The sequence below is a fragment of the Apus apus genome, chromosome 13 (assembly GCF_020740795.1).
Source record: "Apus apus isolate bApuApu2 chromosome 13, bApuApu2.pri.cur, whole genome shotgun sequence".
NCBI lineage: Eukaryota > Metazoa > Chordata > Aves > Apodiformes > Apodidae > Apus > Apus apus.
The window spans coordinates 16,983,931-17,007,356 of NC_067294.1; the positions used below are offsets into that span (position 1 = coordinate 16,983,931).

General features: G+C 47.6%; 1 protein-coding gene across 8 annotated transcripts in view; it reads right to left on the bottom strand.

Moving 5' to 3' along the window:
* SIL1 (SIL1 nucleotide exchange factor) overlaps positions 1–23,426 on the bottom strand; it is a 93,963-nt gene that overhangs the window by 14,149 nt on the left and 56,388 nt on the right. For all 8 annotated transcript variants that reach the window (XM_051630781.1, XM_051630784.1, XM_051630780.1 and 5 more), the window contains one exon: positions 20,292–20,413. In XM_051630781.1, coding sequence (XP_051486741.1) covers positions 20,292–20,413 — 122 coding nt within the window. The remainder of the gene's footprint in view (positions 1–20,291; positions 20,414–23,426) is intronic.

A 23,426-nucleotide genomic window follows, 5' to 3' on the forward strand; every position in this document is an offset into this window, starting at 1 on the left:
GCATTTCTGAGAGCCTGTTACTTTACCATAAGGTCAAATGCATACTGGTGCCTGAGGATGGGGTCTGCTTCACCAGAAGCTGCATGAAGAAAAAGGGAGTGATTCTCCACGAGTGCAAGCAGAACTCATTTATTGCCATGCCACTTTAGTCACAGCCCACAAAAATGGTGTTGATTTCTTTTCAAAAATCACAACACAGCAAGGAACAAGAACAATACTGCAGGATTAATACCACGTCCTTGAGCTCATCCAGTGTTTTTCATCACAGAGGCTTCACAGAACCCCCTGATTTATAGCTGGGGAAACCAAAGGGCTCCCAGGAGCACTGGCAGCTGCACCCGGTGCAAGCGTGAGCTCTGGGCTCCTGCTTCCCTGCTCTTCCCCTCCTCACACTCCTTTTCTCTGCACGTCTCCAGCCTCTCAGCTCCAAAACTGAACCAGCCTAGGATGGGAAGTGAACAACACCCAGGGTCCTACTGAACCCTTTGCTGCTGCTGCTGCAGGACCCTGAACAAGACCCTTCTGTGAGGGTGGCAGTGGGGCAGCTCAGCAGGGCAGCCCGCCTCATGAGGTCTGCCACATCACACCAAGCCTAATTCACAGCATGCAAATGCACTCAAATACCCTAACAAAACCTATTAAAACACCTTAGGTCCCAGGAACACACTGCAGAAAGCTGCCTGAAAGCACCACAAGAAAGCCTTCCTGCTGTCCACCAGGATCATATTCCCCAGTGGCAGCCTATCCAACACATCCCACTAATAATCTGGAGACTTTAAAAGGTGGCCTGAGGCTAAGATCTTCCACTGTTACTTATTTGAGTTGATTTTTCTTTAAGACAAGTGCTAATAATATTTAATAAAAAAAAGAAAAGCAAGCCTTTGCCTGGTGTGTCCCTGTTGGGAATGCCAGCGGAGCACACACACTCTCCAGCTCTTCCACCAGACACAAAGCAAAGTGTGAGAACAGGCACTTCACTTCTCTCCCTTCCAGCAGCATTTCCACTATGCTCTCTCCTATTTTAACCCTGCCATCTGTTCCTCCCGTCACCGAGGAAGGCAGCGTGTTGCATCAAGCAAATCCTTCCATCCTCTCCCTCCCCTTTCACTCACAGGGCACCCCAGGTGCCACCTTAGAAGATCTTGCTCTTATACACCTGATCTGCTCATCACTGATAAGCCTCATCTCAAACCCCCCCTGTCCTCTACAGGGAAGGGAAGATGTTGGATCACAGGGAGACTCACACCCACTGCAATGTCATGCTTGAAACTCTGGCTGTTCCTAGTCCCACCAGGTTTCACAGTGCTATTAGAATAATTTCAGAATAGAAAAGTAGATTTGTTTCACTGAGTCATGATTCAAAAACATGAGACTTTGCTCCAGTTACAAAAGCAAATCACCACCTTGCAAATGCCAAGCACAGATTTCAGCTCCAAAAGCAAAGCCCGGGGAACATTTCCAGACAGAGAGAGAATGGAAAAGCTGCATCTGCAGAAGCTGGGAAACCTATTTTTCTTTATCTGCTTTTCATAAACAGAAAGTGTGACCTGTGGAACACCAGCTCCTGGAGAAGTCTAACAAACCCCTTCTGCATCAAGAAACCTAATCAGGCATTAACAGGGGGGAGAGTGGCAGCAGGAGTGCACCAGGGGAGCAGGGACTGTCACACTTGCAACACAACCCATGAAAGATTCAAGCCAGTTCCTGGGTGGGAAGCCCTCAAGGAAAACTTGGGAGTCACAGAAAGCACCAGCAATTCTTTCTGCTTTCTGATTCATCCCTACTCAAACACCCACATGCCACAGCAGAGGAGGATGGAACTGCTACATTTAGGATGACATTTTAAAATCAAGGTTGTGCTGCTGATAGCCATTAAAAATCCAACAGCATTTTTCAGAAACAAGCAGGTACTCACATCATGTCCCTGCCAAATATCAGCACAGCAGGAATTCTTCCAGCAGCCTCGGCTAAAAGATAAAGGAAAATTGCACCCACCTCTAATTACTGTTATTACTGTTATTCCTGTTTTTTAAACATTCACTATATACCTTTATAGTTTCTAAACACAAAATAAGACAGAAACATTTCCCCAAAGCTTCCTAAGTGTCAGATTCATCTCACTTACCATTAGACACCTAAAATTAAGACATGTAGCTCAGACAAGCTGCCTGGGCTCCCTCAGTAAGATCTTCCAACCTGTGGTCTGCACATCCCTGGAGACCCAACCACTGCTCCTGTGTTTCCACAGGATCTGCCTGGGCTAATCCAGAAAGGCAAGTTTAGGGTCCAGGGCTTTACATTCCACTCTCAGGGGGCTGCATCTATTTTGAAAAGTGTCTGAGGAATTCATGGTCACCAGCAGCGAGCTGAAATAATGATTTGCCCCATGGAGATGAGGCCATCTTTGACTTTTGTCTAACACTGGGATGATTTGTCTCTTTTTCCTGGTTGGAGATGGAGTCTGAAGAGTAGACACTCCAGAAGGAAGACTGAAGCCAGGTGATGTGGATCCCATCCTGAGAGACAGGGTGAAGAAAAAAAACGACAAATACCTGAATCAAGCTGTCAAGGAGTTAAAATGACCAAGCTAGCTAACAAAGTATATTATTAATGTAATCAACGAATGTGCACACATAAGAAACAAAGCCATGGCAGGTACCCCAGCTAAACTGGATGGTCAGAAAGGGCTGGAGCAAGGAGAGGACTTTTTTGCATAAAAGATGCAGTGGAATAAGATAATTATGCACAGAGAGGGGAATTTCAACATCGTGTCCTGCATCACTGATGGATGGAGAGAATCGACACCCCAACAAAGACAGCTGACATGCCAATTAAGTTTTAATGACCCTAAAGGCAAAGAGAAAAAAAAGCCCTCATCTGCTGTGGTGGCAGAGGGAGCCAACAGACAGAGTTAGCCCGGCAACAAAATGGTTGGGAGATGCCAGGAGGATCATGAGATGAACACTGTCTCTGCAATGGAGAGCAGGGATGCAGGCATCAGAGGTAGGTTCTGTGAGGCAGGAGGTAAAGGCTTAATCACCAGGGCAGAAGAAAGCTCTGAGAGCTGAGAGTGGTTGTGCAAGATGAGATGCCTGGACTCGGGAACAGCTTGGATGTGAAGAGTGAAGGAGGAAGCGGGGTTCAATTTGTTCAACGCTCTGGAACTGCGGAAAGACACACGCCAAGCAAATGTTAGTTGTGATGATCACTTCCCACTGCTAGACTTCGTGAGGAGGGACGAGGAGGTGACACAACCAGAAGTTCACACACGTGCTGCCAAGGCGCAGGAGGAGAGAAGACGTGCCAGTAATTGCAGGGGTGTAAAACCCCAGTCGCTCGCAGCCTAGTAAACAAATCTGGGGCTGTTTCCATCTGCCTTGTCCCAAGGAGAGAGGGGAGCCACTGTCCAATGGATCTGCTGAGGGCATGGTGCATGGAGCCAGGTGGTCTGTCTGCCCTGGGGGTGATGGAGTGCTGTGCCTGCCTTCAGAAGCTGTAAGTGCTTAAGGAAATCGCTGCAGAAATTCATGGTCCTAAACTGATGCTTCCTGCCTGGATGGACATTTGTGAATCCACACGGAAGCTGAGCTGGTGCAGAGTGTCTCCTTGCCAATGTCCACCAGCTCGGCACACAGCAGTCAACCTGATTTCAGGCCATTTACACAAAGGAGGTTGCCACAGACACCAGCTGAGTACACAAGCCCTCTGAGATGAGAAGCTTCCTGCTCTGCACTAATGACTAACGACCCGAGCACATCATCCTCCCCTGGCTATCCCCTGGAGTGTGAAGTCCTGGCCTCCTTCCTGAGTGGAGCTGCTGCTACCTCCCACAGACAATATCCACTACTGATTTGTGATGATGAGATCAGTGTCCACAAACATCCTTCCTACTCTCCTGACTCACATCCCTGCCTTTCTGCTCCCTCCTAGCAGCAAGGACACCAGCTTGCCACCAGTCCAAGGAGGATCAGCACAGCCAGCAGGTCATTTCCAACCCAAACGACTCTGTGACTCCCCCAGGGTATGGGCTGGCTCTTCAGCTTACCCCAGAGCTGCTGTATCAAGTGGTACCAGCACAGCAAGGTGACAATTGCCTAGGCTGGGCAACGCAGAGTCCAAGTCAACAGCTATCGTGGCTCACATGACCTGTCCAAGCAGCTGGTTGGAAACCATCAGTCAACACACTGATCTACCTCCTTCCCACTCCAAAAGCAAAAGAAAATTGTCAGTTTCATCTCAGTTCATCAATTTGAAACGCAGCACTGGATGTCACCTACTCTGCTCCCCAGGAGGGCTCACTGGACAGTAAAAGTTGGAGACAAATGACTATTTTCAAACAAGACCTGGACAGGCTTTGCTCATGTCCATCTCGCAGAATCATTATGTTTAGTTCCAATTCTCCCTCTTTTGTGTGTGTCCTCTGTGAATTCCCCAAATGCAGCATGAATCCTCTAGCTGGCTTGCCATGGGAAAGCAAATCTGGGCAAGTTCCCTCTCCTCAAATGCCCATCCACATGGATGTCCTTCACACTGTGCTGTGGCAGCACGTGGCACACAAAGCACATAAAGCCTTGGATCATCTGGACCCACATATTTATGGCAATGGACCTCCATGTTTCATAGCAGAAAGCCAGGGACCTACAGCTGACTCTGGACACATTACTAGGCCACAAAGCTACTTTAGTTCTGCTTTTGCTTGTAAATCAGGGGCTTACATATGTAATTGGCCTAAACCATAAGAGCAAACAACAGCAGCGGTAACACGGTGCCAGCAATTATTCATGCCTATAATAAACGCCTGTAAAACTGAAAGCCAGCCTTTAGAAACCTGGCTCCTGGCTGCACACAGTAAAAAAAACCCAAAAACTCATTTGCAAGGCTTGGCCAGCAGAGGTTTTGAGTTTGGGAGAAAGATCGAGGGGGTAAAGGTTTTTTGTTGTTTGTATTTTCATTCTACAAAACCACCACTCACGCCCACGTTTAGGTTGCAGATTATTTTGGCTTCACTTTAGAGTTTTGGATTAAACCTCGTGACACACACGGAGGACAAATCTGTGTATTAACAGAGCACGTTGTTGGGAACAGGCACAGCTGATCCCCATCCCTCAGCAAGTAGGAAACAGAGAAAACCATGGACAGAACAGCCCTTGCTCCCTGCCTCTCCTGAGCCAGCAGCGAGCCTGCAGATGACCTGTCATCCCTGGAGATGACATACAACCACTGGCCCTACCACTGCTGGGCAAACAGAGCAGAGATGGCCTGGCAAGGCACTGAGCCAGTGTCTTGAGCAGGTCCAACCAATTAACAATGGCATTGTCACTGATAGATAACTCCTCTGGGTCGAGCCACAAACAGCAACCTGGCTGTGTTTGCTCTCTTCAACCAGCTGTGGCTACATCCCACTGCAACAGGGCAGTGCAGGATGAAAGGTGAGATGAGATCATTCCTTTTGCTACACAGATTTCTCACCCACAATACCACAGCAGCCCCTACAAAACTCTTGTAGCACATTGCTGAAAATCAACATGGTCTTCCTTGATGGCAAAGACCCTGCTGGCAACTGGGTGGTCCTCACAAGCCCAGCAGACAACACCCCGTTAGACAATATCAGTTTTATTCCTTGAACTGCTTTAGCAATTAGCAAGGTTGAAAGGTGTTAACATAGTGAAAGGAGTGAGGATGAAGTGTCAGGGAGCAGACCTGCAGCCTGATATGCTGGTAGGCACCATGCAGGTGTGGGGAACAACCAGCCCCCCTTCACACAGCACACAGGAATGTCACCGCACCACTGGCACAGCACTCATCCCAGTGCCCCATCCCTGGAAGTGTTCAAAGACAGGCTGGATGGGGCTTGGAGCAACCTGGTTGAGTGGGCAGGGAGTTGGAACTCGATGTGCTTTAAGGTCCTTCCAACCCAAACCATTCCATGATTCTATGAGGCTAAGTCTTTTCCTTGGTCCCTGCTGAGCAAAACACAGTCAGCTATCACAAGATCCTACAGATGCCCTTCCACACACCTCCTCATACACCCACTGGCTAAGGGCTGCAGGGTCCATGGTCCAGCAGTTTTGCTGGACTCACATTCCTCACCATCACATCAGCCCTTTGCTCCCCCAGCACTAAGTAGCAGCAGATTTCTTCCAATCCAGCAGCAACGTGGAGCATGGCAGTAGCAGGGACCTTCAACACGCTTTGGATCTCCAAGATTAGAAGGTCTGAGGTACTAACAGACTTTCTTAACCACAAATCAACCCTTTATATTCCCCTTTGGCATTTCAGGTTGCTCTTCCCCTGCTCTAAGTGGTGGCTGAGCATGAACAGGAAGAGATCTGTGAGGACTGCTGTCCCTTTCTTCACTATGTAAAGTTTCCCTCTTCAGATATTTTCTGTAACTACCAAGTTCTAGCGTCTTCTGAAGGAAACCACATTCTTCACATTTCAAAAGGGACCTTTTGGTCTAATCCCCACCAGAAAAACTGCCAAGCTGATCCTCTCAGCTCACAATTAACAGTGACAGAGACTTCGCCATACAGGGCAATGCGGTGCTGCTATGACAACAGGAACAGGAGACTCGTTAAGGGATCGAGAGGGATAACGAGCAATCACAGCTGACAGAGAAGGCAGAAATCTCTGAGAGCTGCTGGTATCACAACATTTTGCCAGCTCCAGCCAGGTACTGGGTGAGTTTTGAAAGGTTGACTCGCATTGTCACGGCACAGCCACCCATGAGTACAACTTCTGAGGACAGGCAGATTCCTGGGGAGTGGAGATGAATATTCATGAAGGAACTCAGTTTGGGAGAGGAAATGAATCAAGTGTGACAAATGCCGCCTATTAGGAAAAGAGGGTGGCATCTATTTTTAGTGGAGTTAAGCAAACATTAAAGCTCACTCTCTAAGAACTCCAAATAATACCATTGCTGGCTCTGCCTCTCCACCGCCAGAGAAGAATTTAGCAGCACGTTGCCACCAGCCAAAACCCACTCGCCTGAACAGAAGTTTTCCCATTTAGCCCCCGTATGTTTTATAAAAATAAAAGTTTTAATCTCTAATCTGCATAGGAAGAGGCAACGGCTTCCACCAGGATTTATTTTTGCCCCTCTTCTCCAGAAGTAGAGGCTTGGAGGAACCTTTTTGAGACGGAAGAAAACGCCGCATTCAAATCTCCTAAAAGAGCACTCAGGCAGAGCTGTAATCACTTCAGATGCACAGAATTATCAGGAGGAGAAAACTCATCTCACTTAGAATCAAGACCCAATTTGAAGCAGAAAGGAAGAGGCTTGGTTTGCCACCATGCCAAGCACTCAGACTTTCCACTGAAGTCAAAGAAGCTCCAGCTGCTCTGAGACACAGAAAATCATGCCCAGAATCTCTAGTGAGTCTTGCACGCAGAGATGGCAGCAGGCTGATAAGGATGTTGACTATTCCAAACAGGTCCACATTATTTTATGTTTTTAGAGCTACTTGGCCTCCCTATTATTATTATTAAGCAGAGGTGGAGTATTTATTGCCTCCTTCTCAGAAATCTAAATAATGCTGCCTTTCAGCAGGCTCCTCTGTTCTTCTGGTGAACATTAAAGAGTTTCCTTTTCAGGCTTATAAGATGAGAGATAATATTGCCTGATAAAAGTATCATGATCTCCACAAAGCTATTTGAGAGGCTTTGATCTCATAACCTAAGGTGCTCCCAACCTGAGATTCAGACCAGAGTGTTTGGAGAAGTCTTTCCAGAGCACTCAGAAGACCCCCAAGCAAGAGGAGAACATGAGCCAGGGGTGATGGACCCTCGCAGAAAACCCTCTCCAGGCTCGGTCCAGGCACTGCCGATTCCTGTGCTCTCCCCTGCCACGCACCAAGGGCCAACCCTTCAAGTCAAAATGCCCCATTTCTTACCAGCTCCTCCACCTGCAACACCACATGGCTTCCAGCACCTCTCCTGTAGGCCTTCAAACATGGTCTTGAAAATGGTTTACAAAGGAGCTCTCAAGTTAGACATGGCAAGCACTGATTATCGATACCAGTCTGGGCCACCGATCTGGTCACCCATCAGAGCACCAGCAGAAAGATGCAGTCTTTGCCAGAGCAGTCAAACCCCGGGAAGTGTGACTTTGGGATCAGAGGTGGTGTCTCCCCCTGGCCTTTTCCTCCAGATGGAGCATCCCCATTACTCCCCCTCAGCTTTCAGGTTATGAGCTCCCCTGTCAACTAGAAGGGAAGATGGCCACCAATAATGAAGCATGGTTCTTTACCGGGTGCACTGGGGTAACCCGCATCCCCAGCATAGCACATGTGTCTGGGTCCCCACCAGGACAACAGCCAAGACCTGGAGCTCACCATACATCACCTCCTTGGTGCTTTACAGTGTCATTTGTCAGTAAAGTTGGGCCCGTTGTCCTTTAGAGAGCACGTCTTGGTCCCTCATTGCGCCGACCCTCAGCAACTGTTGCCATGGTTATTACATTTGAGTGCCTTTCATCAAGAAGATGCTGCAACTGCTGAATTGTCTCTTGCAAGAGTTATTTAGGAATAACTAGTTAGTAAGGAGGAATAACGGGTTCAGACTGCCCACAGAAACCAGAGACCCTAATTATTTTTGCTTTGATCCTGCCTTCTTTCTGGCCTCTGGCCAGGTTCAAGTTTAATGTGGGGGCTAGAGAGAAGCAGAAGAGAAGGAATGCTTCCTGAAGGGAAACACACTCAGCTCTGCCAGAAGATTAAAGGTCTCTCTTCATACAAAGCCTCTGCTTTTCAATCAATTGTAAATAGCCTATAACAAGGCACAGCAATCAACTAGGAAACATATATCCTCAACTGTCGAATCCAGAGGGAGAAATGAGATGTATTTTCCAGTTTCATCATGTTAATTGTTAATCAAGATATTATGAGCACAGCCCAAAATCCATTTGTCATCAGTTAAGGGGCGTAACTGCTGCCCCAGAGCTCCTCTCCAGCCCGGCATGGGCTGTGCCTGTCCCAGCAGCAGAGCAGCTCTCCCAGCAGGCACCAACCCCCAGCTCTGCCAGGGGTTCACCTCGAGAGGCAACCACGTTTCAGACTCACTTTCAGCATCACAGAGTGAAAGAATAAAGCCTCCTCTGGAGAGCCAGGGCCCGTTTGTTCAGCTCTCATTTAAAGCTCTGCAGAGTGACTGGGTAATGATGGAGCTGGTTTCCCCCTGCAGATCGGGTCCCACAGCGCGGTCCGTGAGGCTTTTAATGACATCAGTGCCTTTTGTGCTCCATGTCCCTGGCACAGGTTTTGGGTAAGGAGGCACATACCACAAGACCTGAAGAGCAGTGCAGCTGAGGGAGAGGCACGTGGAGCCCACTGCAGCCTGAGCATCCTCTGGCACTGACGTTTCCCAAATTACAGCAGAGGGGGCTGCCCAAGGCACCGGGACCCTCCCCCCCAGAGGGATCCAAAAGAGGGAGGAAGCCCTCAGCTTCATTCACAGCAATGAGCCCAAGGGCAAGACAAATGCCAGAAGAAGCAGCCCAGCACATCTCAGGCCTAGAGCCCAGCAAACACAGCACTGTGCTGTGAGGACACTTGGTGCAGTCCCAGCTCTAGGATTTACAGAGGTGCCTGCCCAAGAGCAACTGCTTCAGGGACACCTGAGATGACTCAGGCACTGAAACTGGGGCCACCTGCCTGGTGCAAAACCAGCTCTCCTCCCTGGTGCAAGGTTCAGCCCCTTGCACTGGCAAGGCAATACGTGGCTGGTGGAGAGCTGCAGCCCCCTGACAAGCCATGGTGCTGCTCCAGACCCTCCACAGGTGATGGGCTCTTCCTTGCCAACAGACTGTACTTTCCAAACAGCCACAGGCTAAAGAGAAAGAACTGAACTGGGATGATGTGACACCCGCAGAGATCACGATTCGACCCTTCCTGAGTTACCAAAAGACACAAAAGACAACTTCAGTCATTCTAGCTAAAGTAGCTTGATTCAAAGAAATTAAATTTGTCAGTTCATTAGTGTGTAACACAAGAATGAAAAATGCATTTTAATTCCTGATTCACTAATCCACAAATCCCCTGATCTGCAATCCCCAGAGTCCCCAGGGAAAGAAAAGAAAATCCACAGCAGCCTTATACTATTTCTCTAAGGTTTCCTGGTCAGGCCTTGCAGGAAGAGGTCATACTGTGGAGCCTTCTTCCCTTTACAAAATGCACCTTGGAAAATGCTGCCAATACTAGAGAGTATCATGGATAACAAAAATCAAATGCACTTGTCAGAATAAGTGAGAACAACGGATGTTTTGCAAGGTGCTGGTGTGGTGCCTCACATGTTTGCTCAGCTCCCCACGGATGTGAGGAACCAGCTCATTTGCAGCAGCCCTGCCACTTGCTAGGACAATTAGCAGGTCAGGTTCTTAACTCAGAAGCTGCACTGCAGGAGAGGGTGCTGGAGCCCATGAAAGACTGTCCTGGCTGGACCTGGGAGCTGTGTCCCCCCCGTACCTTCTTCACAGCTGCACATGCACCCATGGACAATGCTCCTCATCCATTTTGCCCCAGGAAGAAAGGTTCAACATACCCTTGCTCTCAGAGTATGGGAAGTGTGCAGGGAGCACAGACCTGCCAAGCATGGGCCCTTGATGGGCAACATCGACCTTCTACACCAAATCCTTCTTTAAATTACTTCAGACCCCCCTGCCTCATTCAGCTAGCTAAGGTGGAGGCAACCCCAATCCTCTCTTTGGGAAGTGTCCCCCATGCCTGCACAATCCTGTAACACAGAGATCAGCCGTGAGCACCGAGCCATGGTCACCTCCTGGGAGTGCCATCATCACACTTAACCACCCCCTCTTGGTGCTGACACAACTCCGTAACTGACCTGGATTTGCCTTTGCAAAGTGTCTCTGCCTTCACTTGCTGCTTCTCCCCAACTCCATAGCTGCACAGAACTTGCTGCCTATGCAAGCAAGGTCATGGGCTGAGCTGTACAGTTAGTCTGCATGGGGAGGACCAGCTTCCAAAACATCATGGAGAGATCTACCTTCTGCAACATCTTCACTTTCTCCTTTCCAGCAGCCATATTATAAAAGCTGTAATGTTCTGTAGCTACAGACTCCAGAAACATCCACTAATGTCAAAGCCAGAGCAGATAACACCACTTGGTATTTCTCCACTATTCCCTTTTGAGACGCAAATCCACCCTCGACATCTCACAAGGATGTGAATCCACAGCCCCTGACGTAATGACACAGGTCACAAATAGAGCAGAAGCTTGGAACAGAGCCTGAACTCTCTGCTCCCCTCCATGCCCCCCCCCTAGTAACAGGTCCCACACTGAGGAGGACAACCCAGAACTGGCTCTACCAAATGACATCTGTATTTCTCCCTCTGAGCTCCTCAGCCAGTGCTTGTGGAGATTCACACCAGCAGAACTGATCTCCAGACACTGCCACGGTAGGACCAAGCCCTGACTCTATTCCACTCCTGAAGGTTTCAATTAATCATAAAACCAATTCTATTTTGGGCTCCATCTGTCTTTCTCTTCCTTCGAGGACTAATAATGCCTCACTGTGTGTTTTCATACACTAGCTGAACTGAAATTAAGACAGATTTCAATATGAAGTGCCCAAGAGGAAAATACATTTTTTAAGAAGAAAAAGATCTTGTTAAGTAAAAGCAGTGGGAGCATTAATTTGGAAAACAGCTTAGGTGAATTCCTGCTTGTTGCAAAACACGCAAACACACTAAAATCATATTTATAGGCTTTTATGACAGAGTATGTATGGAAATGTAACACAATCTGCTTCCAAAGGGAGGTGAGGAACATGCAGAGGGAGATCAGAAGTGCTCACGTGTGCATTCTGACCACAGGCATTCTGGCAGCAGACACCCTGCTGCACCAGGCATGGACCAGAATCCAGAAACCCTCCTCAACCCTCTCTGTTGCACTGACAGAAATAGATGAAAAACCCAAGAGTCCTGTGGTTCATCACTTATTACAGGTTTTAGCTGCTTAAGGCTCAGGGAAATCTCATTTACATGTGACAGCACCGTTACCACCCTGGCTTTTCTGCTCCTCCCTCTGCAAAATGCAGCCACAGGGGCTTTCCAACCAGCCAGGCCTGCACGTCTGTTTTAATAAGGCAATTCCTATGTTGATCTGGTGGTTTATACAAAGCAACAGCCCTAATTATTGATCTTGGCAGATGGAGCTAAGGATTAACGACCTGTCCCTTGAAACAGCCACCGTGGGGCTGTGCCCATCATCTCCTGGCTGTCAGTGCAGCAGCACCAACGTGCTCCCTTGCTCCTCACCCCCACAAAGATGGGGTCCCACCTGGGCCAGAGCCTGCTGCAGGCAGGGGTGCTCGAAGCACAGGCCAGCTCCAGGATGTTGAACAGAAGGGAACAGGTATGGCTGGGCAACTGGAGAGAGTAACTGAGAAAGAGTCATGAACCTGGAGAGCAGCAGTGTGACAGGACATCTACCATGACCCACATACCACCACCTGGTCACAGCACCAGACTGTGGGAAGAGTCCTTGCTCTTTCCCAGCCCCTATTTTCAGGACATCTGGGGGAAACAAAATAAAAAAATAAAAAGCAGAGAGAGTCTGCAAAGGATGGTGGCAAGAAATTATACAATGCACTCTACGTTAAACTCGTAAGAGACAAACAGTGAGAATCTGTGAGAACTGACGTGCTGGAAGGACAGCCAGACACTTCTGGTGGGAGTGAAGGTGCAGCCCTTTGATGGTTGCCTTCTGGAACTGGCTGCAGTACCTTGGAAACTTGTTAAATGCAGCAGAAAGGACAGGTGACTCACATCTATTGAATGCTCTGAGCAGCAAATTAGTTTTCAAATCTGTTCAGGTCTCATGCAGTGGCATCAAGGGGCTAAGACTTGGTGGGAAGCAGCTGTGATAGCATTTCTCCAACTTGTGTGACAATTCCAAGCTGTCCCATAGGGAAGAGGCTGCCAGCTCCCCAGAGATGTCCCATGGCCACAGACAGCTGCCCTCACCAGCAGGGCTCAGAGGTCCATGCAGCTTCTTAGAGAGCCAAGCCAGAAAGACATCTCCTTCCAAAACACGCCAGGCAGCTCCAAAGGCCTCTGATGAAAGTCTCCTTTTAAGCAGAAATAGGATCATCTAAAAGAGAGATCAAAATCCAGCTCACAAGAAGACACAGAATGTCAGCAACTGGGGTAAAGCAAGTAGTCAACAGTGACAATGAGTTTCTTCAGAAGGATGAAATCTTCAGTAAGCTGTTTTTTTTTTCTCCATAGAACATCACCCTGTTCAAACACTTGGAGAGCCTTGAAGGGGTGGAGGTTGGCAGCAATCTGGTGGAAGACCTGAGGAAATATCTTCCTGGAGGACTAATCAACTGTTCTACTGATTCCTAAAGCACACAAATAGACAGATGAGGAAAAACTTACCAAAACACTGTATCAGGAGAATAGGTAGGCTGCAAGATGCCAACCTGGGAGCAAGGTCACTTGCTGGGACTTGACCCCTCTTCAATCAGGACAGGCAAGGGCCTTACATGCCATGAAAGCCTGTGGCTGCTGGCCTGTTATTTTGCCTCCTGTGCAAGCTCTGGGTCCAGCAGTTCTGCCTTCGTCTCCAAGACACAAGGGGAAGAGCAGGGGAACAACAGAGGGACAGTGAGTAATGTAGCTAAATCCAGAAGACAGCTCACAAGAGCAAAGGGCAGCCCTCCAAGTCCTCCCTGAATGCCCAGTTCTGCCAGTACCACTCACACTGCAAACTGCCTAGATGTGCCTTTGCCCACGGGCTGGGTCCAGCCTGCCAGCAATTAAACCCAACAAAAGCCACCATCAGGAAAGGGGCAGGAGGACACACGCAGCAGGACATGCCAAGGAAGAGATGGGATCTGGATCCTCCTACACAAGCTCAGACAATAGCTGTAATCCTAATCTCTGGCTCAGTCCTGTCCACCCCAAACCCTGCTGGGAACAGGTACATAATTGGGGCTGGATCCTCCATTTCCTGCTTTCATTGTTCGTCTTTCTCCCATTCTTAGCTGCTTTGTTCTCTTCAATACACTTTTTCCACCTCCCTTCTGAAACACATTAACCACAGGTTGCTACAGCCTCCTGTAGCCCTGATTAAAGAGCAGCCACAGAAGCTGCTTCTTTGTGGAGCGTTTCACACCTATTACTGGGAGGGAACACCGAGAACACGGGACATGGGAAAGTCACAGCAGGTCAGGACAATAATGGAGGTGTCAGGCAGGGAAATCTTTGAAGCTTGTGAAGCCATTAGCTGAGTGCACAGGCTGGAGTAAAAAGGATAAACAGAGAACATGGATGATGAATAAATAGAAGCTGAAGAGACAGAGGAACACGTTGTGTCCAGCGAGGAAACGAGGTCTACGCTGAGAAACAGCAAGTTTGGGCCCATTCTTTTTTTGCAGAAAGTGGTTAGGTAACCATTCCAAATGCACATTTTAAATGGAAACCACCACAGTAACTCAAATGCTTTAGTGGAGAGCATTTATCAAACGAGAAGAGACAGAAAAAATGTGTTTTATGTAACACATGACCTGGCTGTGATGAGTTTTTCATGCAGGTTGTCACCAATCTCCCTGCTGGAGCAGCTTCCTGGTGCTCCCAAGCCCTGCCACAGTCCCAGAAGCTCCTTCTGCCTGTGTTTTCAGGGCAGGCCACCTCACACAGGTCTGGGAACAAGCTCCCTGTTCCCATGGTGCTCCAGCTAGCATCTGGCTCTGGGTACACTCATCTCTGTGTGAAGGGCCCATAAGGAAGAGACCACCAGCATCCCCAAGGCTGAGCCCTGAGATAACTGACAAAACTCGGCAGTCCCCGGTGCTGGGGGAACTGTGCAGGTTTGCTCACTGCTGAAGTGTGATGTGAGGCCAGACACTCCAATTTCAGCAGTCCACATCCTCACTGCTTAACCTCTCTGTCCTCCTCTCAAACACCAACAGCCCAACCCAGAGCCCTGGGTGGGGCAACTCACTCCAGAATTCCCACATTTCACACAAGTGACATCATCCTTGGCCTAAAACCAATCCCATAGGGTGAGGTTAAGATGTCCATCCCACCTTGTCAGCTCTCCAGTAGTTGCAGGCACCTGAGGAGAACATGCCTGGCACAGGATGAGCACCCAACCCTGCACTGCTTCCGGACACCAGCATCTCCCTAGCGCTGAAATTCCCAAAGCAATTCCCAAACAAAACTAGGAACAAACCTTGGATTCTAGATTTTTCTTGTGGGGTCTGCTCTCCTTGCCTTCCTGAGAGCACAAGGATGGCAGTTCACTATTAAATTGTTAATTACACTTTCTTGTTAGATTTCAGGTCCTGAAAAATGTTTAGGGATTTATTCTTGTGTAATTAAGCATGATGATAAAACACCATTTTCTACTGCAGTGCAGTTTTTGTTCAGGTTATTTATAATGGGGAAAGGCTAAATAGGTTGAGTTCATTATTGTTACAGAAAAAAAAATGAGGTGACCCAACCAAATTCATTTGAAATTAAGTGCAGTGAGGCTGATAACTCCACACAAGTCAGGAGTTCAAATAAAAATAGAAGAGACAATCTACAAAGCAAGGAATTACAAGAGGGCAGGGAGTGGGGCTGGAATTACTGGCTGGGAGGTGACAAACACATGGTGGCAAACAGGGCCACTGAAAAAAAACAGGGAAAATGGACAAAGAGATGGGCAAAGATTGTAGGATGTAAAATGAGAAGCTGGAGGAGGAAGGGAAGAACATGAAGATGGATTTTAAATAAATGGGTAGGGACAGTGCTTGTTAAGCTAACTAGATTTATTTATCTGCCCAGGAATTCTTATGTCCTTACAAGACAGCATCAAAGCAAGGTCTTTAATTTTACTTTTCATGGGTTTATTGCTTGGGCCCTAATGTTCTTTAACAGCAGTGAGTGTCAACCAGTTTCACAGCGAAGCTGGATTTCATTCAGTCATTAAGTCTGGTGGAAGCTTTTTCCTCTTGACAAAGACATCTTGAAGAAGCTGGTGCTTCTCTGACAAGAGACAGAAGTGGTGAACCCCAGGAGAAGGGATACCACCAAAACACCAATGGATAGAGCAGGGACAGGGAGACATCACCCAAGAATAATAGTGACTGGGATGTTTGTGATGCACACCAGCATCGTTTAAGGGATTTAATCTCATGGGAAATGGCTAAGACAAGCAATACTCTGATGCATGTAAACCCTAGGAAGCTCTTCCACAAGACGCTGCTTGAGTTATTACCTGTGATGAGTTTGCTCTCAGGCCTTTACCAAGTCCTTGTAACACCTGCTTTATCCCTCAGGGCCAAAGCAGGGATCAGGGAGATCCCGTGGGTGGGTTGAAGAGGCTGTGCTTGGGACTGCCCTGCCTCCTGCTGGGATTGATGGCAAACACAAGCTGGGACCATCAGATTGGGATCCTGGCTCCTGGCTACCCACTTTGTACAGCCCTGGGGTTTTTAAAGGACTGGCCAAAACACCACAAATTTCTCTGCACAAGTGACTTTCCTCCTGGCTTCCCACTTAACCCAGGCCAAAATCACCCCTTTTGCACTTTCTGCCCTCTCTCCATGAAAAGCAAACTGCTTCTCCTTGCCCTGAAGGTCCCATGGCTTAGCTTCTCTCTGCCCTCACCTCCAATTCACCCCTAAGCACATGGGGAGCATCTGGAATAAAGCTTCAAGAAGGCATTTGACATAAATTATTATTCCCCTTCTAAACGGATTACAAAAATCCTTTTATTACAAAATATTAAAATGTTCCAATTATTGGTGTGGAAAAACGTTTCCTGGAGGTAGTTTTTTTTTTTTAAATGAAGGTTTTAATCACAAGCATAATCCTTTCTGGCTAACATTTCCAGTCTTGTGAAGCATCTAGACCCAAACTGCACAGAGGCCTGGCTGTGCTAGGAACAAAGGAAGATGCTGCCTGTAAATAGCTTAGAGGACATCAGAAGACACTTCTCCCATCAGCAATCTTTTTTAGCTGAAAATAGCTCCTCTTTGCATAAAACATTGACATTTTTGCAATATTTGGACCCAATGGTGCGAGTGCTGATTGTCAACCCAAAGATGCTGGAGTGTACCTTCAAAAATACACAGGAACATTTTCCAGACAGCAGTTTCACTTGCTTCCAAAATGCTGTTTCTTAATATTTCATACTTATATATATTTAAATGTTAGTACCACTGGATAAATGCTAACATGCTTTTATGCTAATGCAATCACTGAAAATCCAGATAATGTTGTGTATTGGCATATACTGTTAGTGAATTATGGATACCTAAATGTACAAACCCACATGCCTAGCAATTATTTTTGTTAGTGCATTTAACTTTTATTTGCAATCAGAGCACTTGAGGATTGTTCAAATGAAGTTGACTTTTGCAAACTGCCAATCGGAAAACAGTTTGTTAAAGGTTGAAAACCAGTAGGACTGTGATGAGGCTGCAGAGTTGCAATAAGGGCAGCACTTCAGAAAACTCTACCAGATGGAGCGATGTTTGATTTGCTCACGCTCGGTGATTAAACCCCAAATGCCTAAAATGGAGGGCAAAGAAGAGAAACAAGAGGTGAAACCTTGATTTCCTGCACTGCAAATCATCCTCTTCCACGGCAGAGGCTCACCAAGGCAGATGGACACCAGGAGGGCAGTGTCTGTGCAGGCAGCACCCTGGGACCCTCTGCCTTGAAAACCAGACTCTCCTGTGCTAAAGTTGCTCAAGACCAGTTTAAGCCACATAAATAAGAGTGAAATCAGGAGGGAAAAAATCCTGATTCTCCCAGGAGGGAGAAGGGCCTTTTCCTGTGCCTTCTCCTCCTCCTGCCTTTGCTGATGCAACATCTTGCCAGCCACCTGGCTCAAGGAGCTGCTCCACTTAAGAGTCCTTTGATCCCAAAAGGGTTTGCAGCACGGCCAGATCTCTGAGCCAGGTCCCAGCATGACTACAAGGAGGCAAGACCTGAGTGATGCAGCTGATTTCTCCATCTCTTACCTGCTTCACTACCTGAGCAGAGTCAAAGACAACAAAAATCCAGAGAACACTTGGGTATTTTTGAGAGCTGAAAATGTCTGCATGAGACCCGAGCCCATCTGAAACTGCTCTGCATTTCTGCAGGCTTCTCCTGCATAAACCAGCTTGTCTACAGACAACTCTAAACTCCCTCTGCCAGATTCAGCTGTGCCAGGAGTTAATGACCTCCCAGACTGGGCTGAGGAGCTGCTATCATCAGGCCCCACTTTCCTCTGGGAAGGTTTGCCTGGCTTGAAACTGCTGGCCTGGCTAAAGAGACTTGGGAGGTGGCCACAGACCCATTTGGTGAGCAGCAGACCATGGCCTCTTGTCCAGGCACAGCTCAGCATCCAGCGTAGGATCTGATACCAGCCCCAGGCAGACAAGTACAGATCAGACTGTGATCCTACAGCCCAGTGAGCTGTGACACCTCTGGGGGCATTTACTGGAAAGTCCTACCACCAAACTGAGGCCCATAAGAACAACCATGAGTGAAGGAAACAACAACCTCTCAGAAACACAAGACATCAGAAAATGCTTAGTGTGAAGTACTTCAAATGCCCGCGGCAGTTTAAATCGAGCACGGAGTAAGCTGAGAAAATGTATGAACAAACAAATTAAGCAGATAGCACAAAGCAGATGAGCTGGCATGTAGGTGTCTATTGAGAAAGCTTAAGCACAGCAAGGGGGAAAAAAGCAAACCCAAAAAACAGGCATAATACTCCTCACATTTTGGAACTGAGCTCTCAGACAATACATCATCCAAACCACTCAAAATCACCATCTGTCAGAATGTCCTTTCAAGAAAAAAGGTCTAAAAGTTTCCAAAGCAGTATTTTAATGTTGTCATATTAGAAAATAGATTGTTTCTGTCCAAAGAAAGCAAATTAATTGCAATTAATTAAGGAATACTGTACAAAACCATTAGTTTTGTGGCCACTGCTACACACTCATATCATGAGACAATGAATTTTTTGAGTCTTAATCATGTCACATTAGCTAACTCAGGAAATAAGTGATTTAATACCCCTTGTCATTTCACAAGTTACCTGCAAATGTTTCCAGAGCCTCTATATGATTTTCTCTCTCTGAAACATATCATGAAGAGTCTACATGCTATTAAAGAACCTAAAGAAACAATTACAATATTGCTTCAAACATTAAGATACACCAGAATATGAAGAGCAGGTCTGTGTTTCTGATGGGAAGGAGCACACCTTGGGATCAACAAGCCAAACTGTGTTTCAGAATATAAACTGGATCCTTTCCTGGTGTAAATCTGGGTACCTGCTGCTGGCCATGAAGCCATATTACTTCACACATGATAAGGACCAAAGGCAACACATACAAGATTGTAAAAGAAATGTAGATTTGTAGACCAAGTGATAAATAATTCATAGTGGTGGTGAAGGTGACTATATTTTTAGAGACAGAAATATGCAGATATAACAGTCCTGACTTTGTCTTCACTCTGCACTTTGACCTTTAAGTTTGGTTTCATCCAGTGCATTTCTAAAAGTCTCCACACACTTGAACGTGCAACACATGCAGCCCCGAAAGCCCCATAACCTTTAAAACAAAAAGGGCACCAATAAAACCCATTGAGCCCACATGGCACCACCTGTACCACTATAATTATGCCTGAGGCCAACTGGGGCTCCTTTGGGCAACAGCCACCCGCCAGTGAACCACAAGCAACCTTCCAACCAGTTTTCTCTTGATGTGACCTGCTGACTCCCTTCCCAACCCTGTGCCTAACTGACATCCTTTGGTTATGCCTGTGGGTCACAGGCACATGTCCATGGGGCTAAAAACCCCCTCCAAAGACCACAAGAGTTGATATATTTCCAAAGTCAGCATCTCACTATTCTAAAGCAGCCTGGGAGCAAGATGCAGGAGAGAGAAAGGTGCTCCCTGGTGGGCTTTACAACCACACCATCCTCCAGATCTCCCCCCCGAGAGGGTTGCCAAGGAAGGAGGAGGGGAGGCAGAACTACTCCCCTCAAACTTCGTAAAAACAAGAAGCCCAGGAAAGTCAAGAAACAATTATAGCTTCCATGCTGAATTACTTCTGGCTAAGTCTAATGAGCTGGGTGAGGACACATTTACAAGAAGACCAGGGTTAAGTGGTGCTGTAAGGGAAGGGCTAGGCAGGAGAGAAGACAATGTGTTGTGTGGCAGGATGAGAAAAGCTCCCAGCTCCTGCTATTAGAAATCAAGAGAGCTGAAGAGAAGCACAGAGCCAGTCTGGTCTCCCAAGGTTTTCCCCCTGCCAGGCTGGTGGGAGAGAGCTCACCCGGACAGTGCAGCTCCCAGGACGAAGGCCGCGTGCTCCTTCAGTGCAGGCTCGGTGCTGTTCAGCCCCTCAATCACCAGCTGGAGTCCACCCATGGAGAGGAAGTCCTTAGCATTGTCCACCTGGGAGAGAGCAGGTCCAATCAATACAAAACCCCCAGCCTGATTCCACTCAACAACTCCTGAAGAACAGCTTGCTCCAGAAAGCACAGCACCTCACCCCTCCCAGTCGAACCAGCGCTGAGTTTTAAAAGCAATTAAAAATGACAAAGGAACAACCGTGGTTTGAATTTCGTACAAGACTGCCTGGGAGCAGCCCATGTCATGGTTGCAGAAGCACAATCTACTGACAAGTAGCTATTATCACATGCAGAAGGCATCACTGAAAACTCTGAATATTAGCTATCAAAACTATTCTGGACATGCGTCTTGGTAACTCAGGTAACGTAAAAAATTCAGTACATCTGGTGGTGTCAAAAAACCCCAGTTCTTTGCTGTCTCACCTAAGCAGGCCACTACTGGGAACTCAGGGAATTGTTTATTTTGCAGATGCAATGAATTAATTGATGCTGTAATTGCAGCACCAGGAGTGAGGGATGTCAGCAGTGATGGTACCCAGGCAGCATGACCTCTGCTCCCAGCAAGACACTCAGGCCACTCTGGGTGTTTTTCACCATCAACAACTTCACGTGGACACGAAAAGAAAAAGCCAGTCCTTGTTTGGAAGGGTCAGCGAGGAGCTTCTCCTCAGGGCAGACTCAGCAATGACTTTCCTCAAGCAGACTAACTCATAAGACTAACTGCCAGTAGGGGAAAGTTTAAACATTAGTGGGGATTCATCAGTCTTTGGCTTTAACCAGACTCAGGGCTAACCAGGCACAAAAGGCAGTCAGCATCAGGTCTCAGAGAGGAGATTAAAAAAGGGCTCCAAGTGGCTCCCAAACAAAATTTAGAGAAACAGCACAAAGTACTTCAGGTACAACATTCAGTCTAAAGTGAAATCAATGCATTTTAGTTTTCAATTTATTTTTTTTATTTCAGCTTAAAGGAGAATCTGATGAACACTCAGAATTGAGTGTACAAAGAACTTGGGTTTAGAATTTCAACATTTCTCCTCCCTGAAAGACAGGGAGACAACAGCATATGTTGGTAGATGGAAATAGAACCTAAATATGATTTATCAGCTGGGCAAACCAAGCTCCCCAGCTTCAGCAATGGGGTGGGACAGGACAAACACCATAAGGTGTGCGGGGAACATTGGTCTCAGTCACTGCGCTCCAGCTTGAGAGCCCTTTTAGTCAAGAGTGACTTCATGCTCAATGTTATTTTTGCCTCAGCCATGTGCCTTCACCACAACTGGTCACAAGCTGGATATTTTAGGTACCCAAGAGAATGAAGAAGCTGCTCTGCTTTGTGTCTTACGGGTCCGTCGTCACCAAAGCAGGACCTGGGGAGCTACAGCTCCTCTCCTCCCCAACAGGACAACACCTGCCGCTTGCTGTCCCTCTGCAAAGCTGCTGATAGAAACCTGATCTCTGCAGGTCTGCTGGGTATGGTTCAGGATTTGCAGCAGCTTTTGTATCCTTTCAGATCCCATTCTTTTAACTGTCCCTATAAACTGCACCTGCCTCTTACTTTTCTGCAGGCCCATTTGTGTCTAAAAAGAAATCTATGCAGCAACCCAATTTCAGCTACCAGCAGGTGCTTTTGTTGGTCAGCCTCTGTCAAAAGTCTGAGGCTGTTTTAATTCTGGAATTTGACACTGACTTCTGCTCAAGAGGGAAATGCACAGACAGGCAGAAGTTTGCATCCAGCATCAGTCATGGTAAAACCAACTGTCACTGTATCTTCATCAACACTGGAGTCCCTCAGGCCAGCCCCAGTGTCACCAAGACACCTCAACCGCAGAATTATAAAGTGTGCTGAGAAGCTTATTTTGAAGATGTATTTATCTTTTTTTTAACTGGAGTCTGTTGTGAGAGCTCCTTCCTTCACTCACTGTTATAAACCAACAAAACCTCCAAACTCCACACCTTGAAAGTATCAACCTCTCAGGACAGCAGCAAATGCTGCGAGGCAGCAGCTCGTGCCTTGCTTCAGTCCACGCCAAACAGCGTGGAAGCCAAAGATCAAAAGAGCTCCTGAGTAAAGTACATGGGGAAGGTGGGTGAGGGGGCAGGAGAAGAGCAAATATGCCAACAGTTATTCAGGGAGCCACTGCAAATTGGAGGAGAAAGAAAAAGGGGAGGGGAAGTGAGAGAGAAAATGTTAGAAAACGAAAGCGAGGAAGAAGCAGCGAGTCAGCTGGACGCGACGGGGAGGAAATTAGCAGTGAGAAACGGTGTAGCATGTCAGAGGAGGGGAGAGAGGAAGATAAGGAGAGTAAATAATTGAGAGAAAGAGCCTGCAATGCGTGAGAACGGGTCTTGGCTCCTCACACTGCTGTGCAAGCACCATGAATTCTGTTTATAAATGAGTTATGCTCTGGCCTTTTCACATTTGCATTTGGTTTTTATGCATTACAGATAATCTAGCAAGCCAAACCCTCCTGCTCTTTCTCCAAGATGGGCTCCCAAACATGCCAAGTTGAATCCTGACTGATAAGAAGTAAACCAGAGCTGGCAACCAAAAGCTGAGCAAAAACAGAGCCCTGGGGCTGACTCTTCAGGAGCAGGAGGGAGCATCTCTCCCCCAGCTCAGGCCTGGCCACTGCTTCCCCTCAGCTGCCTCGGAGACACGTGCTGCTTCACATCCCAGCACTCCTGGGGGCTAAAGACTGTGACATGGACCAGAGAGCATCCTTTGCTTGCAGACCCTACAGGGCATGGCATTTTCCACTTGACAGGGTGTTTTGTGCACCAGAGGCAGCAGCAGCAGGACAGCCAGGAGCCAAACGATTATCAAAAGCTGTGGCACGTTACCCCCAGAGGGAGGCTGGGGGACGAGGGAGCAGCAGAGCCAGCACTGGTCCCACACGTGGGTACATGCTGCCCTGGGCCACCCCTGCCTGCAAGGATCCCTGTCCTCCAGGATAGCATACTATGGCTTGCCACAGAGGACTCCTGACAAGTTCAGCCCTTCCCAGGTTATGCAGTACAAGCATATTTGGCTGCTATTCAGTAATTACATTAAGCCG